This window comes from Alosa pseudoharengus, unplaced genomic scaffold (assembly GCF_046254945.1).
Source record: "Alosa pseudoharengus isolate Yale_2024_CS ecotype anadromous, Long Island Sound unplaced genomic scaffold, YU_APseudo_1.1 YU_APseudo_1.1_scf_1, whole genome shotgun sequence".
Classification (NCBI taxonomy): domain Eukaryota; kingdom Metazoa; phylum Chordata; class Actinopteri; order Clupeiformes; family Clupeidae; genus Alosa; species Alosa pseudoharengus.
Genome location: NW_027468564.1, coordinates 29,365,680 through 29,381,578, shown reverse-complemented (window position 1 = coordinate 29,381,578; position 15,899 = coordinate 29,365,680). Strand labels below are relative to the sequence as shown.

The window sequence follows — 15,899 nt, the reverse complement described above, 5'->3', positions numbered from 1 at the left end:
ATGAAACTGTGTGTCGGCGTTGTTCAGCAGTTGTTGGGTATGTGAGTGGAAAAAATGCTACACATATTCGAAGCCATCACCCAGATGATGTAGGCTACCAATCACTGAAACGAGGGGAAAAAACTTTGCCTGTGCTTCAGTAGCCTTTGGATACACATACAAATAGGGCCAAAACCTATGGCTTAAATTAAATGATTTCGTAATGACAGAAAGCTATGTAAATCGCTTGGTAATTACCTTTATGTTGGGGTAACTTGTAACTTCTCACATGAGGATCTGGTAGTGTTAAGTGCATAGACAGTAAAATAAAGTGACAACGCTAACCAGGCTAATAAACAAACCATGCTACGGTGAGTTAACGTCAAAGGGCAAAGTCACGTGACTTCTAGTTGTAGTCTGTTTATGAAATTTATGAAAGCAATTTCGTTTTTAAAAAAAAGGCAAAATAGTGTGATATTTTCACAGTTAGTAGGCTAGATTATTACTTTACACACAATAAAAAAAATATTGAGGCAAATTGTAGACCCTTCCATATACAACTAAACACAGATGTTGAAGGTCTTGCTTAAGTGGACTTTTAAAAATCATTTTTCTATGTAATTTGCACTTTCAGAAATAAGACATGCTGTAGGCCTATTTTCAGTTTTATAGCTGATTGTTTTATTTTGTTTACAAGTTACAGATGGAGTCTGGGTACTTATTGTACTGTTTAGCCTACATCTTACACACTTCAGGCTGTTGCAGAAGAGACTGTATGACACTAGGTGGTACAGCCTGAGACATGTAGGCCTACAAAAAAAAATGCTTTCTGCATTTTTGTTTTGCTTTTCCCTCCATTGTACCGAACTCGTACCGAACCGTGATGTCCGAACCGAGGTATGAACCGAACCGTGACTTCTGTGTACCGTTACACCCCTAGTGGCTAGTCTTTTGTTAAGATCACTTTACTTGAATCACTTTACTTAACACACCAAGAAACACCAACATATGATTTATTAAATGCATAATACTGCATATGCTTACTTTTGTATATTTTCTTACATTTGATTTTTAAAGATTGCCTTATTATTTGCCTTTGTTTGCAATTGTTTAAATATTTTTACATGTTTAAGTGCAAATATATGTACTTGTTATCTCTGTACATTATCAATTAGAACATTACATAATTGAGCTACAAAGGTCTGTGGGGGTTGTAAACTCGTGACTGGGGACAAAGTTGGAAATGTATATTTGTTTCAAAAGTTTCAAAATAAAGATTTGCCCTTTCAAAACATTTTTGGTCAAATATTCAGATCTTAGCCATACACAAGGTTTCAAACCTAGAAAACATTACACCAGGAGGACAGTGACAAGTTTGAAACTCTTGAAAAACTCAAAATAAAGAGCTGTAGAGATTAAGTAAATATAGCTGCTATAGAGGAATACATAGACATTTGAGTTGTGTGTCTGACTCAGAGGAGCGCATTCCATGCTCTCTTTCAATCCACCCCGCGTTTTGTTTTGAGCTTGCACTTCCTGGTTCCTGTGTTGTGCCACTGAGCCTGTGACAAGCTCACTCGATCTTGACTCCTGGTCGGTGCGTGATGCCGTTGTCGGTTGCTTTCGATTCTGTGGAAGTGGGAGTTATGCTTGTAATGTGAATCTCTGAGCAAATATACAGGCGTGCTGTTTACTCTCTCCGTCTCAGTTTGGACAGATCACTCTCCTCTGCTGTGTAATTACGTGCTAAAACATGTCACAGCTGTAAGAGAAGTTGACAGGTTTTGCTAGAGCTGGAGCAGTTAAGTGGCCTGTTGGGCTTTCTCTCCTCCTATTTTCAAAATGATCTCTCTCTCTTTCTTTCTCTCTCTCTCTCTCTCTCTCTCTCTCTCTCTTGAATTTCCATTCCCTTTTCCCCTAAATCTCTCTGTCTTTTTGTAAGTCGTTTCTGCTTTTTGATTATTCCTTAAGTATTAAGTAATTCTTTCTTTCCGGGTTTCTTGTTCCCTCTCTCTCTCATGCTCAGCCTTTGTGTTCTTTTTCCCTTTTTCCCCCCTCTGTTCATTATGGCTGCCTCTGCCTTAGGTGAAGCCTCCCTGTAAGTCTTTTCTCCAAAAAAATAAATAAAAAATAGCTTGACAGCTTGTTGCATCTTATTCCATCCCTCTCGTTCTCAGCCTTTGTTTTTCTATTTCTCCTCTCTTCTTTTCCCTTTTCTCGTTCTATCACTCTTTCCCTCTCTATCCCCATTATGGCTGCCTCGGTGTTGTCTCTGGAGGAGGACCTGTCGTGCAGCGTGTGCTGCGACGTCTTCCTGGAGCCCGTGCTGCTGGGCTGCGGTCACAGCTTCTGCAGGAAGTGCCTGAGCCGCCACTGGAGCTCCAGCCAGGGCCGCCGCTGCCCCGTCTGCCGACGCCCCTCGCCCCAGGAGCCCGTGCCCAACATCAGCCTGAGGAGCACCTGCGAGTCCTTCCTGAAGCAGCGGAGAGAGGCCACCGAGGCCCAGATGAGGAGGAGGAAGAAGAGGGAGGAGGAGGAAGAGGAGAGGGCCAGCCTGTGTCCCGAGCATGGACAGGAGCTGGCTCTCTTCTGTGAGACGGATCAGGAACCCGTCTGCTCCCAGTGTAAGAATAGCCGGCACAGGGGCCACCGCATGCTGCCTGTGCAGAGAGCAGTGCAGGAGCACAAGGTCAGTGTAGAAGTATTGGTAGTGTTTTCATCCCGTGAGGGAAATTTGGTCTCTGCATTTATCCCAATCCGTGAGTGAAACACAGAATATGAGTCACTCAAACTTCATATGATTCTCGCATACAGACACACAGACACACAACCTATCTAAGTATAAGTATATAAGTATAAGTATATGTTTTGATCCCGTGAGAGAAATTTGGTCTCTGCATTTATCCCAATCCGTGAATTAGTGAAACACACTCAGCACACAGTGAACACACAGTGAGGTGAAGCACACACACTAATCCCGGCACAATGAGCTGCCTGCAACAACAGCGGCGCTCGGGGAGCAGTAAAAAAAAAGTGGGGTTAGGTGCCTTACCTTAGGGGCACTTCAGCCGTGCCTATTGGTCGGGGTTCAAACCGGCAACCCTCCGGTTACAAGTCCGAAGCGCTAACCAGTAGGCCACGGCTGCCCCCAATGATGTAACTGAACAGTGTTTATTAATTTGGACGGTGCAGTGCAAAAGTTTTAAGCAGATAGGCGCTGACATTTAGCACACACGTCGGCGCCAACATTTTTAACTTGAAAGCATTGGATAAACAATAGGAATTTATTGAACAGTTCTGACAAATTAGAACTCCTAATCTACATGGCAGCGATGACAGTTTGACGCTGATGTAAACTAATGTCGGAAGTGAAGTACACCACACTTACGTCAGCGCCACTGTGTGGTACAGTATTTTCCTCACTATCGAAATCAATTTATGTATTTCTATGTTTTGTTTGGAGTCCACAAAATTATTCACGCATTTGGATATCAAAAGTAAAATACATTTCAAGCGAGGCTGTGTTCTTTTGGCTTAGAGACTGCTGTGGCTGTCATGCAAACACTGGTGTTTTCTTGAGGAAGCACTTTGACATCATTTATCTGTGCTGAGATCTGTAAAAGAGATTTACAAGACATTTACTGTGTCGTGGTTGAAAGGAAAGATGTTGAGATTTGTGTGTGTGTGTGTGTGTTTGTGAGTGCTCTCTCTCTCACACACACTCTCTCTCTCTCTCTCACACACACACACACACACACTCTATCTCTCTCTCTCTCTCTCTGTCCTACTCAGGGAAGGCTGACAGCTGCCATAGAACCTTTGAGGGAGAGATTGGATGCCCTGAGAAGTGGATCAGCTGAAGGCCACACAGCAACAGCATACATAAAGGTAACTCAGTGATCAACTTAGGTTGATCTTCTCAGTCTCACCCATACAAATAGGCTGCAGTGCATAGTGGTTACATCATTATGCCAGTCATCCAAAACAGTACAACCTTCCATTTCAATATTACCATATAATCTGTTTGTTTGTATTTGTTTGTTCACTTCAGGCTGTTTGTTTCTTTGTTTACACTAGGCTGTTGTGGAAAAGTGTGAGGTGCAGATACGGAAAGACTTCGATAAGCTCTTCACGTTTCTGAAAGAGGAACAGAAGGCACGCCTGGAGGCTGTGAGGGATGCTGGGATACGAGAGACCCAGTTAGCGAGCGAAGCCATCGAGGCCGAGGTCACCCTCCTCTCCAATCGAGTGCAAGAAGCAGAGGATATGGCGCAGAAAGATGACATCACTTTCCTGCAGGTGGCTATAGGGAGGGAAAGTAATCTCATCGCCATCTAGTGGTTGCGTTCCTAGAGTTTAGCGGAGTGGATGGGATTTTTTTTTAGAAAAAATATATCTTGGTGCACATTGGGATCTTAATTTAATGCCTTCCATATGTTAGACACTGGGGTCACCTCTATTGCTTCAAGTGGTCATACCTTATTTTTAGGATTAGTTGAATTGTTTTGAGTTTTTGTCTGGACTACAGTTGCATGTGACGTCACAGGTTTGGGCGCTTAATCTTTAACTGATCAATACGGCAATTTGCTTAACTGGCTTAACATATTTTTGTAATAACGGAACGTGATGTAAACCGCGTGGTGATAACCTTTATGTCTGGATAACTGGTGTTGTGCTTCTACTCACATGAAGAGCTGACAGTAAGTGTTAAGTGTCAATGCTAACCAGGCTAATAAACAAACCATGCTACCGTGAGTAACGTCGAAGGGTAAAGTCACGTGACTTCTTATGTAGTTCGTTTATGAAACAAAAAGAGCTATTTCGATTTTTTTAAAATAAGGCAAAATAGTGTCTGACATTTTCACAGTTAGAAGATTATTACTGTATAGACACTGAAAAATATTTTTGGTGGATAACATCGCTGATTTGGCTTCACAATATTTTTTTAAAAATAGGTCTATGGGACTTAACATTGGAGCTGCTCTTCGATAGGAACGCAACCACTTGGGGCACTGGTTTTCACTTTCCCTCCCTATTAACTTTGTCCAGTCTTGACTTGATGCAATAAGGGCCAGATTGTATAATGAACTTAGCCTGACTAGGGGGGCATTTCTACAAAGCTTTGTTGTCGCTAGTGTTGTCGCAATTTAAAGTAAACTTTTAATTTAAGTTACTTTTTAGTGTTTAACCCATTGAATGCCAAGCTGTTTTCGGAAGCTTTGTCCTAGAGTGCCAGCAATCTAGACCATTGTTGATGATTTTTGTACAGCCACAGCATATTTTTGTGTTATAGCTATGAACACATACAATGGCTTGTTTGAAAGGTGAGACTTTAAGCTCTCAGTGGGTGCAAACCGTGTATTTCTACACGCCTCTGTTCCTGAGAAATCCCAAGCTAAACAGTGGCTAGTTTTCATCAAAATCGCTGTTTTTTTTCTAGAAATGGAGATATAACGTCTTTCATGAAATAGGAAGTGTTGCCTGTAAAGTTTACGGGAAGTGACCTAGCGAGACTGCCACCTAGTGATAGACCCATGAAAATGGCCTGGTTTTGAGCTGACGTGTATGCGTCACTGAATCGACCCAAAGCGGCAACCGAGTTATGATAAAATGTCCAGATAAAATGTCCAGATTATGCGTTTTCATGAGTTTTCGATCGTCATATATTTCATTTCCATTCATCACAGAGTTCCCATAATCACATATAAGGTGTGTTAGAGTGTCTAGTTGCGTAATTAAAAAAAAAAGCTAAAAACTTAATATTACGTTTTTGGCACTTAACGCATGGGAAGGAAAAACGTACACTCATACACTCAAATAGTGTACTTCTGCACTTACAATACCTAATTTTAGCGTTCACGACACAAAATGCACTGATAGTCCCCTGATGGCTCACTCATAACGATCAAAAAGTTGAGTGTGGAATGGTGGACACTTTGCCATCTATGCCATCCTGGCTACATAGCAGAATGGGAAGGAGCATTTGTACATGCATTTGCAGATGTACAAGCAAGTTATAACATAAACTGTTCATTTACGACCATGTCACTTTTGAATAGAGGACACCAATGAAGCTATTCTACATGTCATTTCCTTTAAGTGTACAGAGTTGGTGCTCAATGTGAGTCAACACTATTCTGTTGAAATATATGCACTCCAATGACAGAAGTACGCCATCTGACAGAGTGACTGGCACAGAAAATGATAAAGTGGGAATTCAAAACTTTAACAAAACATGCTTTTTTACAATCACTACATACCTGCTATGTCCCCTCAAAATATGGATTTATAGGCAAGTTATTTCAAAGAAGCACTGTATACATTCTGCCACACAAAGAATTTTGCTTATTCAGCATACGAATCTAGCTAGCTAGTCTGTTGTTCATAGACAGTAGCTTAGCTAGTTGGCAGACATTGGACAAATTGGAAATCCACTTTTCATAAATTTTCAGGTTACCTGTGTTGATGATTACGTGCATGTTTTAATGCTTAGTCTACAGGTTTCCGATGCTTTTCTTTGGGAATTGACTCCACATAGCCATTGTTTGTCTAACCTAGCAACAGAAACTTATAAAGGCGGGACTTGACAAAGGGTCAGTTAGTAACTAATTGTAAGACAAATTTAACATGCATGTAGTATATCTGAATATTGAGTGTGTGTTTGTGTTTGTGAATTTGTGTGATGTGTTTTTTAGGAATTCGACACCATTATGATGAGGTGGACAGCAAATCTGTGTCTGTTCAACTAAACCATTCATACATGGAACCATAACGGTGATTAAGGTACCAATCTCTCTCTCTCTCTCTCTCTATCTCTCTCTCTCTCTCTCTCTCTTTGTTTCTGTGTGTGTGTGTGTGTTCCTCCACTTCAGTACAAAGCTCAGTCCCCCAGAACCAGCCCGGTGTCCCTGGGCTATGATTGATGTCCCTCGACGACTTGGCAACCTGAGGTTTAATGTCTGGAAGAAGATGAAGGAAGTTGCTCCCTATTGTGAGTACACATATCATTTCATATAATTTCATGTCATAATGTCTTATCTCTTCAAAAACGGTTGCCCAGGGTCCCTACACATAAAACAAAGCACCAACAACGCAGTTAGCTAACCCGGAGTTTATTACAGAAGCGAGTACATTGACTCAATAATTGACCTTGGGTTTTTCAATTACCATTGCTGTTGTTATTTTTTAACCAATCTCTACATAGTGTAATAGCATGTGTTAAAATGGCAAATTATGTTGTACAATCAAAGTAATGTATTTGATAAACAAAAGAGCACTGTGATTGCCACTGGAGTCCATACACTGTTTCTCTTTCTTTGCATTGTGTCTCTCGTCAGAAACAATTGTCGTTCACTCCTGTTTTTCTACTCTGAAATAATGTTACATTTCTTTACCAAAAGACCCAGTGATCCTGGACCCCAACATCCCTCCAGTCGGCATTATCCTATCAGATGACCTGACCAGTGTCAAAGCCACGCTAATTTCGGACACCACCTCTCCACTGTCCAAGTGCTACGTTTTGGTTATGGGTTCCAAGGCCCTTGACGATGATTGTCACGTTTGGGATGTTCATGTCGGCGACTCCTCAGACTGGATGGTGGGCGTGACATCGCGGCGACACTTTCACCTGGGGGTCCCTCTCTCTGTGTCCCCGTTTTGGGGTTTCTGGGCGATACAGCGGAAGAACGACCAGTACTTTGCGCTGACCTCCCCTCCCACCCCACTCAGGCTTCCTTTCTCCCCCGGGCCCCTCCAGGTGCTCAGAGTCAAACTGCTGTACAATTTGGGCCACCACGAGGGCTCTTACAAGCGCATCTGGAAGGTGACGTTCTCAGACGCTCGGAAAGGCCGGGGGTCAACCATTTTCAGCTTTTCGCTGGGCGGACACAAGAGGCCACTCTACCCATTCTTGTGTCCATTGCGACGGGGTGGCAAGCTCACACTTGAGCCCGCTGAGGTAACAGTGGAGGTGAAGGAGGCCGTGGGATTCTGGGAAAAGTATGGGTCTGCGGTCATTCTCTTTGGGACTGTTGCCATTATTGTCATTATAGCCTTCATCTCTCTGGTATTATCGACAGATATGTCTGGCTCTCTCATCAGATGGCATGCATAATAGAGTCACTGTGCCAATCTTTTGAGTAAATGAGCAAATACAGTAATTGGAAGAAATACCCGTGAACTCCCTTGTACGTGCCGCTAGAGTGTAGCGCTGTAGCTGCCTGGCTGTAGCAACTCGAGCTAGGTAAAACCGTTTGTTTTTTGGGGGGGTTTCGCACCGACAGTTCTCGGTGACCTTGAGAAATGGAGATCTATGTGAAAATTCGCCTGATTTCTCCTTGAAGGAAAGAGAAAACAGACCTTATTGGGTTTTGGCAGCAAAAGCCAAAGAGGATGAGCAGCAAGAGTTGGACCAGCAGTAGAGAATTAGCATTAGACACTTTGACTCTCTGGCTCTGAATACACAAAAAAATACACAATTTTGGCCAAGATGTCTCAAATTATCATGGACTCAAATCTCCCTTTCACTAGTCACATAGTCACAGTGCAATCACTAAAACAGCATTCTACCTCAAGGGGGTTTGTGGCCCATAAAGACCAAGGCCATCCATGTGTTTATTTATGCTAAATTATATTTAAAGGAACCATATGTAAGACATGTATTTCAATTAATCATAAAATGGCCCTGATATGTCACTAGACATTAAGAAATCATGTTAATTTCAAATACTAATACCACTGACAACAGTTAGTCCGGCCAGGATATTGCCATTTAAAAAGTGAAGTTGCAGCCCTCAACTGATGTTGATGTTGTGTTTTGGCCTGATGCGCCACCCTCTACCTATCTATAGTCAGTAGTGTTTTGGCATCCGGGTTGGCAACCTTGAGTCAGGGGGGAGGGGGAGGGGTTACACCGCTCTATAGTAATTTGAAAGTGATTGCAGTACCAGTTTTGGCCACAATCTTACATATGGTTCCTTTAATTATATTGTGTATACAGTATATGTTTTTATTCTTGGATGCAACAAAATATTAACCTAAACCACATTACATTAAATTAGTCTTTGTGTTTAAGGCATTTTTTTCAAATACAGTGTCAAATGTTAAACATAACATCATTCACATTGAATAGGTTTATTTTTATTGGGTCTAATTTGCCGATTTCATTTGCAAATATAGCCTATTTATTTCAGAATGTAAGTAAAAAAGATTATTGGCACTTGGCCAAAGCCCACCTTCTTTGGATGTGTTAGTATCATTACGATCATGGTCCTCATATTTCAAGCAGGATTTGTTACAGCTGTGTAAAAAAACATCTATAAAACTTTGGAAATGGGGAAAAATAGTAAACATCACATTACCCAAACTGAATTAAATGTCTCTATTGGTCATGTGTGAAATGAGTGCAGTTTTATTTTAATTTTTTTTGCAAATACAGCTAATGTACCTTTTCAGTGTGTGATTGGTTGATTGATTGCTTGTCATACTGCCATGATGCGATGGTGATCCCAGACGAACCTTTTAGCTAGTTTGAATTTGCTCTGCAGGTCTGTCTGGAAAGGAGTCCATTGACGCCTGTTGCCAAATCACCAAAAACCCAGGATCCAATCACAATCACTTATCCAGCATACGGCGGACATGGTAACAGATAGAGCTGTTGTGCATATTTTCTTTAAAACCTTTCTTTACAAGAAAGATGTGTTTACTGCACTTCTGAAGTGATTTAGTAAGAGTTTAATGTGTCAATTTAAGTTACATTTCACTGTGGGTTACGCCCCTGGAGGTCGCAAGGCAGTGAAGCCTTTCCAGACCCTCCCTCAATCTTAACTAAGAAGCGGTCTGGTATTAACCAGGCTCGTCATTACTATAAGCTCTGATCGAATCCTTAACTTGTGCCGTACTTCATACTGGTAAGAAAATGTGTTAATGTGGCAATTATCTGTTTTTGTATACGATAGGAAACCAAAACCAGAGTGCCATTTTAATATTTTTTTGGTAAATATATTTACTGTTTTCCTGAAGAAGACAATGCTCACACAATGGAACAATGGGATGTCATATATCTTACAGGTGGAGCTCCACCTCTACTAACATTTTGGATCTCGAATGTGCTTTAATAGTGCTGTGCGTGCAAACATCCCACTATGGACATGCATACCATACAACAACTGATGACAATTGATTTATTTGATGTTATACAGTAGGTTAGACACAAAAAATGACCGCAGTGTAGATTAAGCTATCGCTCAAGAATGCGGAAGTAATTGTTTTTAAATAGAGGCGGTCTTGTGCGTCTCCACGTTACACGATTGGCCAAAGTCATCCCAACACCGAGAACACGCACAGATCTGAGCTGAAAGCCTAGCTTGACAAATATATCACATAACTGCAATCGTAGTATCACTTAACGTATACCCCTGAGTCAAGGCTTTGTCAAGCCTCGATATGTCTACATAGCCTAGATATGTCTAACGTGCTTCATAGTATACCCCACAGGCTAACAGCCAAGCTAAGTTAATTCTAATGGTAATTATGTCGTCTTATTGGTTCAGCTAGCTGTCATTCACATCAGACCACCGTGCTAATTTTTAAGGAGCTTTATTCCATTTATAAACTATTTGCTAAATGTATTTGCTCGCAAAACAAAACAGATAGTCTGCCTACTACCATATGGTTATTATTTTAATTGTGATAGCCTTATAATTATTAACATAGGCCTAGGTACTCATTGTTTGCTTATTTTATTGATAGACGTTTGATGAATAGCCTACTGTAGTTGATTGGAAGTGGAGGGGCAAGTTCTCGGAGGTATTTTCAACTATAATATTAAGGTATATCATACTATGTGCATCTTTGCAGGGGCAAGCGCTTTCTTAATGACGTTGCGTGCCGAGACAAGGAAGCACTCACACGTGGGCGCATACGTAAATTTGCATTCAGTTGGTCTACCACGCCTACTCCCGCTGTTTTACAGAAATAGCCATGATTCCCCATTCCAAAAAGGACAACTTTACTTCATTGTTAGTCTATATCAAAAGCGGTTGTTCACTTTGTGTGAATGACGCAATTTTTGCGTCTTTTTTATTCCAACCGTGGGCACTTTGGAGCAGAAACGAGAACGCGCACACATCCTGAATTACTTCAGGATGTGTGACAAGATGAGTACCTATAGACTAGGCAGGATTTTGGAAAATGTGCTTATTTAAAGTCCCGAAGGCAAATCATGTTAATTTTTGGCATACAACATTTTTAGGGGTTTTGAAGGGTGCTGAATTCAAATCTTCTGTATGCCAGGCTCAAAAATGTCCCATAATGCCTTAAAATGGAGAAATCCAATATGGCCGCCGCCGCCAGGTCAAAATCTAATTAATCACTTAAGACTTTTAGACTGTACAAGGTAAAAACCTGAATGTAATGTGCTTTTATAGGTTTTCACATATAGGGAATTCAATGTCATGCTCAGATTTAAGATCAAGACTAGAGAAAATGCTTGAAATTAATGTACATGGTTAAAATTGTTGTCTCGGATAACGAATAATTCATGAAAAAAGAGGACCATGAAACAGGTTGATGGCTTTCTGAAGAATTTACTTGAAACATGTTTAGAAGCAAGGTTGATTACCATATTTCAATTATATATTTATATTATTTATCTGTATTTATCTATTTATCTGTATTTTAACTATTTATTTAATAATGCATATTTACCTATTTATTTAGTAATTAATCCATTCTGTTCTAATCAATTCTTTAAACTTCTTGGTATGAAGAGGTAGGCTACACACTAATCATCCTCATCCTCCTCCGCTCCAGCAGTGTTCTGACAGGTGCTGCTGCATAACATGCAACTTTTCCTGCAACTGCAGCGCTGGCTTAGACATCCCTTGACGCAACCACAGGAGGTGATCTCCTTACAAGCTTTTGGAATTGGTGAGAGATAGTAGCTGTGGCACTAACTGATCATTTGGATGGCCTGATAAGTGTGTGTTGTGTTTGGGCCACCAACATGCTTTCTTGGCAAGGGACGCCCCCCAGTCGTGCATGAATTGTTTTATTATGCCTATGCACACAAGGGAAGCCCGTTGTCGTTTTTTCTCTGGTAAATGTGCGGGTTCTCCTGTTTCCGAGGGTCTGTCAAGGAAGATGGCAAGAGTAGCCAGGGCGCTTGGGGAGTCCTCAGCAGCCTTACAAGCCTCACTTTTTTCTCTTAGCACAAGGCCTGCAGTTACCCAACCTGCTCCTTCTACCAGTCCGCATGAGCTGGAGGAGGAAGATGAGGAGGCCATTGTGGACGTTGAGACTGTTCTTGCGTCTGAGGGAGAGGAGCTACCTTGTGCACTGCCCTGTGTAGCCAGCCCCGTGGGAGGCGAGCTGGCCCGTCTGTTTGAGGAGGTCGTTGGCAGGGCATCCAGGGCTCTTGATATTCCCCTTCCAGAAAAGCCCCTTGCCTCTGCATCTAGGTTCCACAGAGACATGACTGAGCGCCCAGTGGCGGCGCTCATTCCCCTCCTACCAGACTTTAGCGACTTGTTCTGTCACCAGTTTTCCTCCCCAACTACTTTTCATAGGTGGTCTGGCCAGGCTAAGGTGCTTTCCAACATGCACGGTGAAGGGCTGATAGGTTGTGGCTCACTCCCCCCAGTGGATCAAGCTTTGGAGCCCCTCTTCAACTCCCCCAACTCCCTCTTTGGTGGTCCCTCCTGCCTCAGTGCCAATGGCAGGACTATGGAGGCTCTGCTGGGTAAGCTGCATAGGCCCATAGTGATGCAAGCCCGCCTGGCTAACACAGCGGCCATTCTGTCCCTGTATGTTCGACACCTCTCTGGTCTCTTGCAAAGCAGTGCCGGTGATCCCACTCTTTTGATAGAGCTCCAGTCAGCCTCTGTGTACCTCACTGCAGTGTGTAAGGAGCAGGCAGTGGCATCGGGCCGCTCCTTGCCTCAGTTCTAAGTAGCTAGACGCCATCTCTGTCTGTCTTAATCTCAGCTCCAGCAGGCAGACAGAGAGCGTCTTTTGAGAGTGCCGGTGGAGCCTGGGTCCATGTTCGGCCCACAGCAGGCGCGTGACAGCTGGCCCTGTGCAGAAGAAGTGAAAGGGTCTCTTGGCAGGCGTACCAGGGGCGCTAAGCACCCTAGAGCATTCACGCCTCAGCCAACACCTACCTTGGGGCATCCGTCTTGGGGGCCGACTGATCTCATGCAGCGGCTTCAGGCATCCCAGGGGCGGGGTACCTGCCCACAAGCTGGCCGGGGGGGCCAGCGTGCTAGTGGCCGTGGCCTCTCCAGGCGCCCTTGTCGTTCCTGACAATCTCCGAGCCAGCCAGCCTCACCTCTCAGCTCGATGCATTGAGGCTTGGCTGGAGCAGATCCATGGGTGCTCTCCACCATGACCCACGCTCAGACCTTATGTGCAGAGCTGTCCACCCTCCTGGACAAAAGGGCGATAAGGGAAGTGAAGCGTTCAGACCCCCAAGCGGGGTTCTTCTCCCGTTATTTTCCTGTACCCAAGCACACAGAGGACCTTCGTCCTATTTTAGACCTCAGGGCTCTCAACGTACACTGGTCTCTGAGGTGCAGGTTCATCACAGTTCCGAGGGTGCGGCAGGCCATCAATGCAGGGGACTGGTTTGCTACCATCGACCTACAGGATGCTTATTTTCAGATACCCATGGCCAGGGCATTGGCAGTTCCTGAGGTTTGCGTTCGAGGGTCAGGTCTTTGAGTTCCAAGTCCCCCCATTTGGAATCTCTCTGGCCCCCCGAACCTTCACCAGGTGCATGGAGGCAGAGGGGGCTGAGGATATTAAACTATCTAGACGACTGGCTCATCTGTGCAACTTACACCTACACGTGGCCTTGCTGTTGAAGCACATTCAGGACTTGGGCTTGCGCCCCAATCCCAAGTAAAGCAGGCTCCAGCCTTACTAGGTCACCACCTTCCTGGGCATGGTCCTGGACTCCAGGAGGGCAACCGTCTCAATGTCTCAGTTGCTTCACGTTGCACGCCCAGGTGGAGTGGAAACTCTGCCTTCGCCTCTTGGGCCTTATGGCCCTTCACATGCGCCCAGTCCAGAGGTGCCTGTTGAGCCTTTGTCTGTGCCCCCAAGGGCCCTCCCAGGCCAAGGTGACTGTGTCCCGCAGGCTTCACAGGGCCCTGTACTGGTGGAGAGATCCCGCCAACACCGAGAAGGAGAGTGCCATGGAACCAGAGATTCGTGACTGGGTCGTATTTACAGACGCATCCCCAGTAGGCTGGGGCGCCGTTCTCGATGGTCAGGGCATCAATGGTCTCTGGACGGACCCTTGGCTATCCCAGAACATCAATGTCCTGGAGCTGAGGGCTGCTCTCCTCGCCCTCCGACACTATCTACCGTGGCTAAGATGTGATGGTGAGGACCGACAGCACGGTGACTGCGGCCTACATCAACAGACAGGGGGGCTTGGGGTCTCCAGGTCTTTGCAGCCTGTCGACAGACCTGTGGCTCTGGGCTCATCCCCTGTTCAGCTCTCTCAGAGCAGTTCATGTGCCGGGGGCCTTGTATGCTGCGCCCAACATCTTGTCAAGAGGGGGCCCACATCCCAGAGAGTCGAGGCTCTAGTTAGCTTCTTCCTATTCACAAAGGCTAACTAGCTAACGTTTTTTTAGTTTCTTACGATATATTAAGTATTCAGTTAGCCTATACATAATCCTCACATAACAATATTCACATGCTATTATAGATGTATTACATGGTCCTAAACAAATTGTTGTGATATTATGTTATAGTTTACCTGTTACTGCTGAGCATCATGTGAGAGGAGCGACATAATTGCTAAAAAGTGCATATGTTACATATGGATATTTTTGTGTGTAGGGGTACGGGTAGGGGTGGGATGGGCAAACATGTCATCATAGCACACTGACATCAAAACAATAGGCTCAGGTACAATATTTCAATAGCAGGCAAATCTAGTAGTAATAGCTTAAGAGTTTCAAGCATTTTCTTCAAATACTAAATAAATAGTTAAAATACAGATAAATAATATAAATAGATAGTTAAAATATAAAAATATAAAAAAAAAAAACATGTTTCAAGTAAATTCTTCAGAAAGCCATCAACCTGTTTCATGGTCCTCTTTTTTCATGAATTATTCGTTATCCGAGACAACAATTTTAACCATGTACATTCATTTCAAGCATTTTCTCTAGTCTTGATCTTAAATCTGAGCATGGCATTTAATTCCCTATATGTGAAAACCTATTACCATTATAATTGTGACCATTGTGACCAGTGACCAGGCTAGGTGCAGAGAATAAATCCCCATGGTAACTTATGTGCCATCTCTTTTGTGAAACCAAGTCAAGGCTAAATTCATCCAGGATAACCTAAAAATCCCAGCTTAATCCCTTATCATGGCCGTAGCTACCATAGAGGACACCGAGGTCATGTCCTCGGTATTTTTTTCTTTACGTTTCGTTTCATTTATTAAGTAGGCTACAAATAGGCCTAGCCGACGAGACCATTATCTTTGCCTCAACGGACCGTCACGTGAGCCTACATATCAAAACGAAAGTAGAGTCGAGGACTGTGTCCTAAACTAATTAACGAACGCAACGCAGCTCACATAGTTTAAAAATAAATTTCAAAATAAACTTGACGTCTTGTTAATTTCTGCAGTAGGCTAATCTCAATTCACCTGACCTGAACAAAGGCTGTCACAAAGTTAACATTTGGAAAGCCAGCAGAAGAGCAGACAGAGAAGGAGGGAAGGTGAAAAATGTAGGCCTAGGGCTACCAATGAGATGCTAAATAATGAAAATGTATGTTGAAATTCAGTGGAGATGCAGTTAGCTAACCTGCATTGAAAACGAAGCTATATCAATGTTATATAGGATGGATAATGTTGTGAAGGATATTATCTCATGGCACAAATATTAGGCTAC

General features: G+C 43.3%; 1 protein-coding gene across 1 annotated transcript; it reads left to right on the top strand.

The window, feature by feature from the left end:
• Positions 1-33: 33 nt before the first annotated feature.
• Positions 34-8,431, top strand: LOC143124663 (E3 ubiquitin-protein ligase TRIM35-like). The gene is made up of 6 exons (XM_076286360.1): positions 34-2,668; positions 3,772-3,867; positions 4,057-4,278; positions 6,675-6,697; positions 6,852-6,970; positions 7,380-8,431. The coding sequence occupies exons 1-6, from the start codon at positions 2,231-2,233 to the stop codon at positions 8,090-8,092; spliced, it is 1,611 nt and encodes a 536-aa protein (XP_076142475.1). The 5' UTR covers positions 34-2,230; the 3' UTR covers positions 8,093-8,431.
• The last annotated feature ends 7,468 nt before the right edge of the window (positions 8,432-15,899 follow it).

Bases quoted from the DNA above. Each gene is read 5' to 3' on its own strand.
- LOC143124663 (XM_076286360.1), top strand. From the start codon at position 2,231: ATGGCTGCCTCGGTGTTGTCTCTGGAGGAGGACCTGTCGTGCAGCGTG. The intron at 4,279-6,674 runs GTGGCTATAGGG...TGTGTTTTTTAG, and splicing joins ATGACATCACTTTCCTGCAG to GAATTCGACACCATTATGAT. The intron at 6,971-7,379 runs GTGAGTACACAT...CTTTACCAAAAG, and splicing joins GAAGGAAGTTGCTCCCTATT to ACCCAGTGATCCTGGACCCC.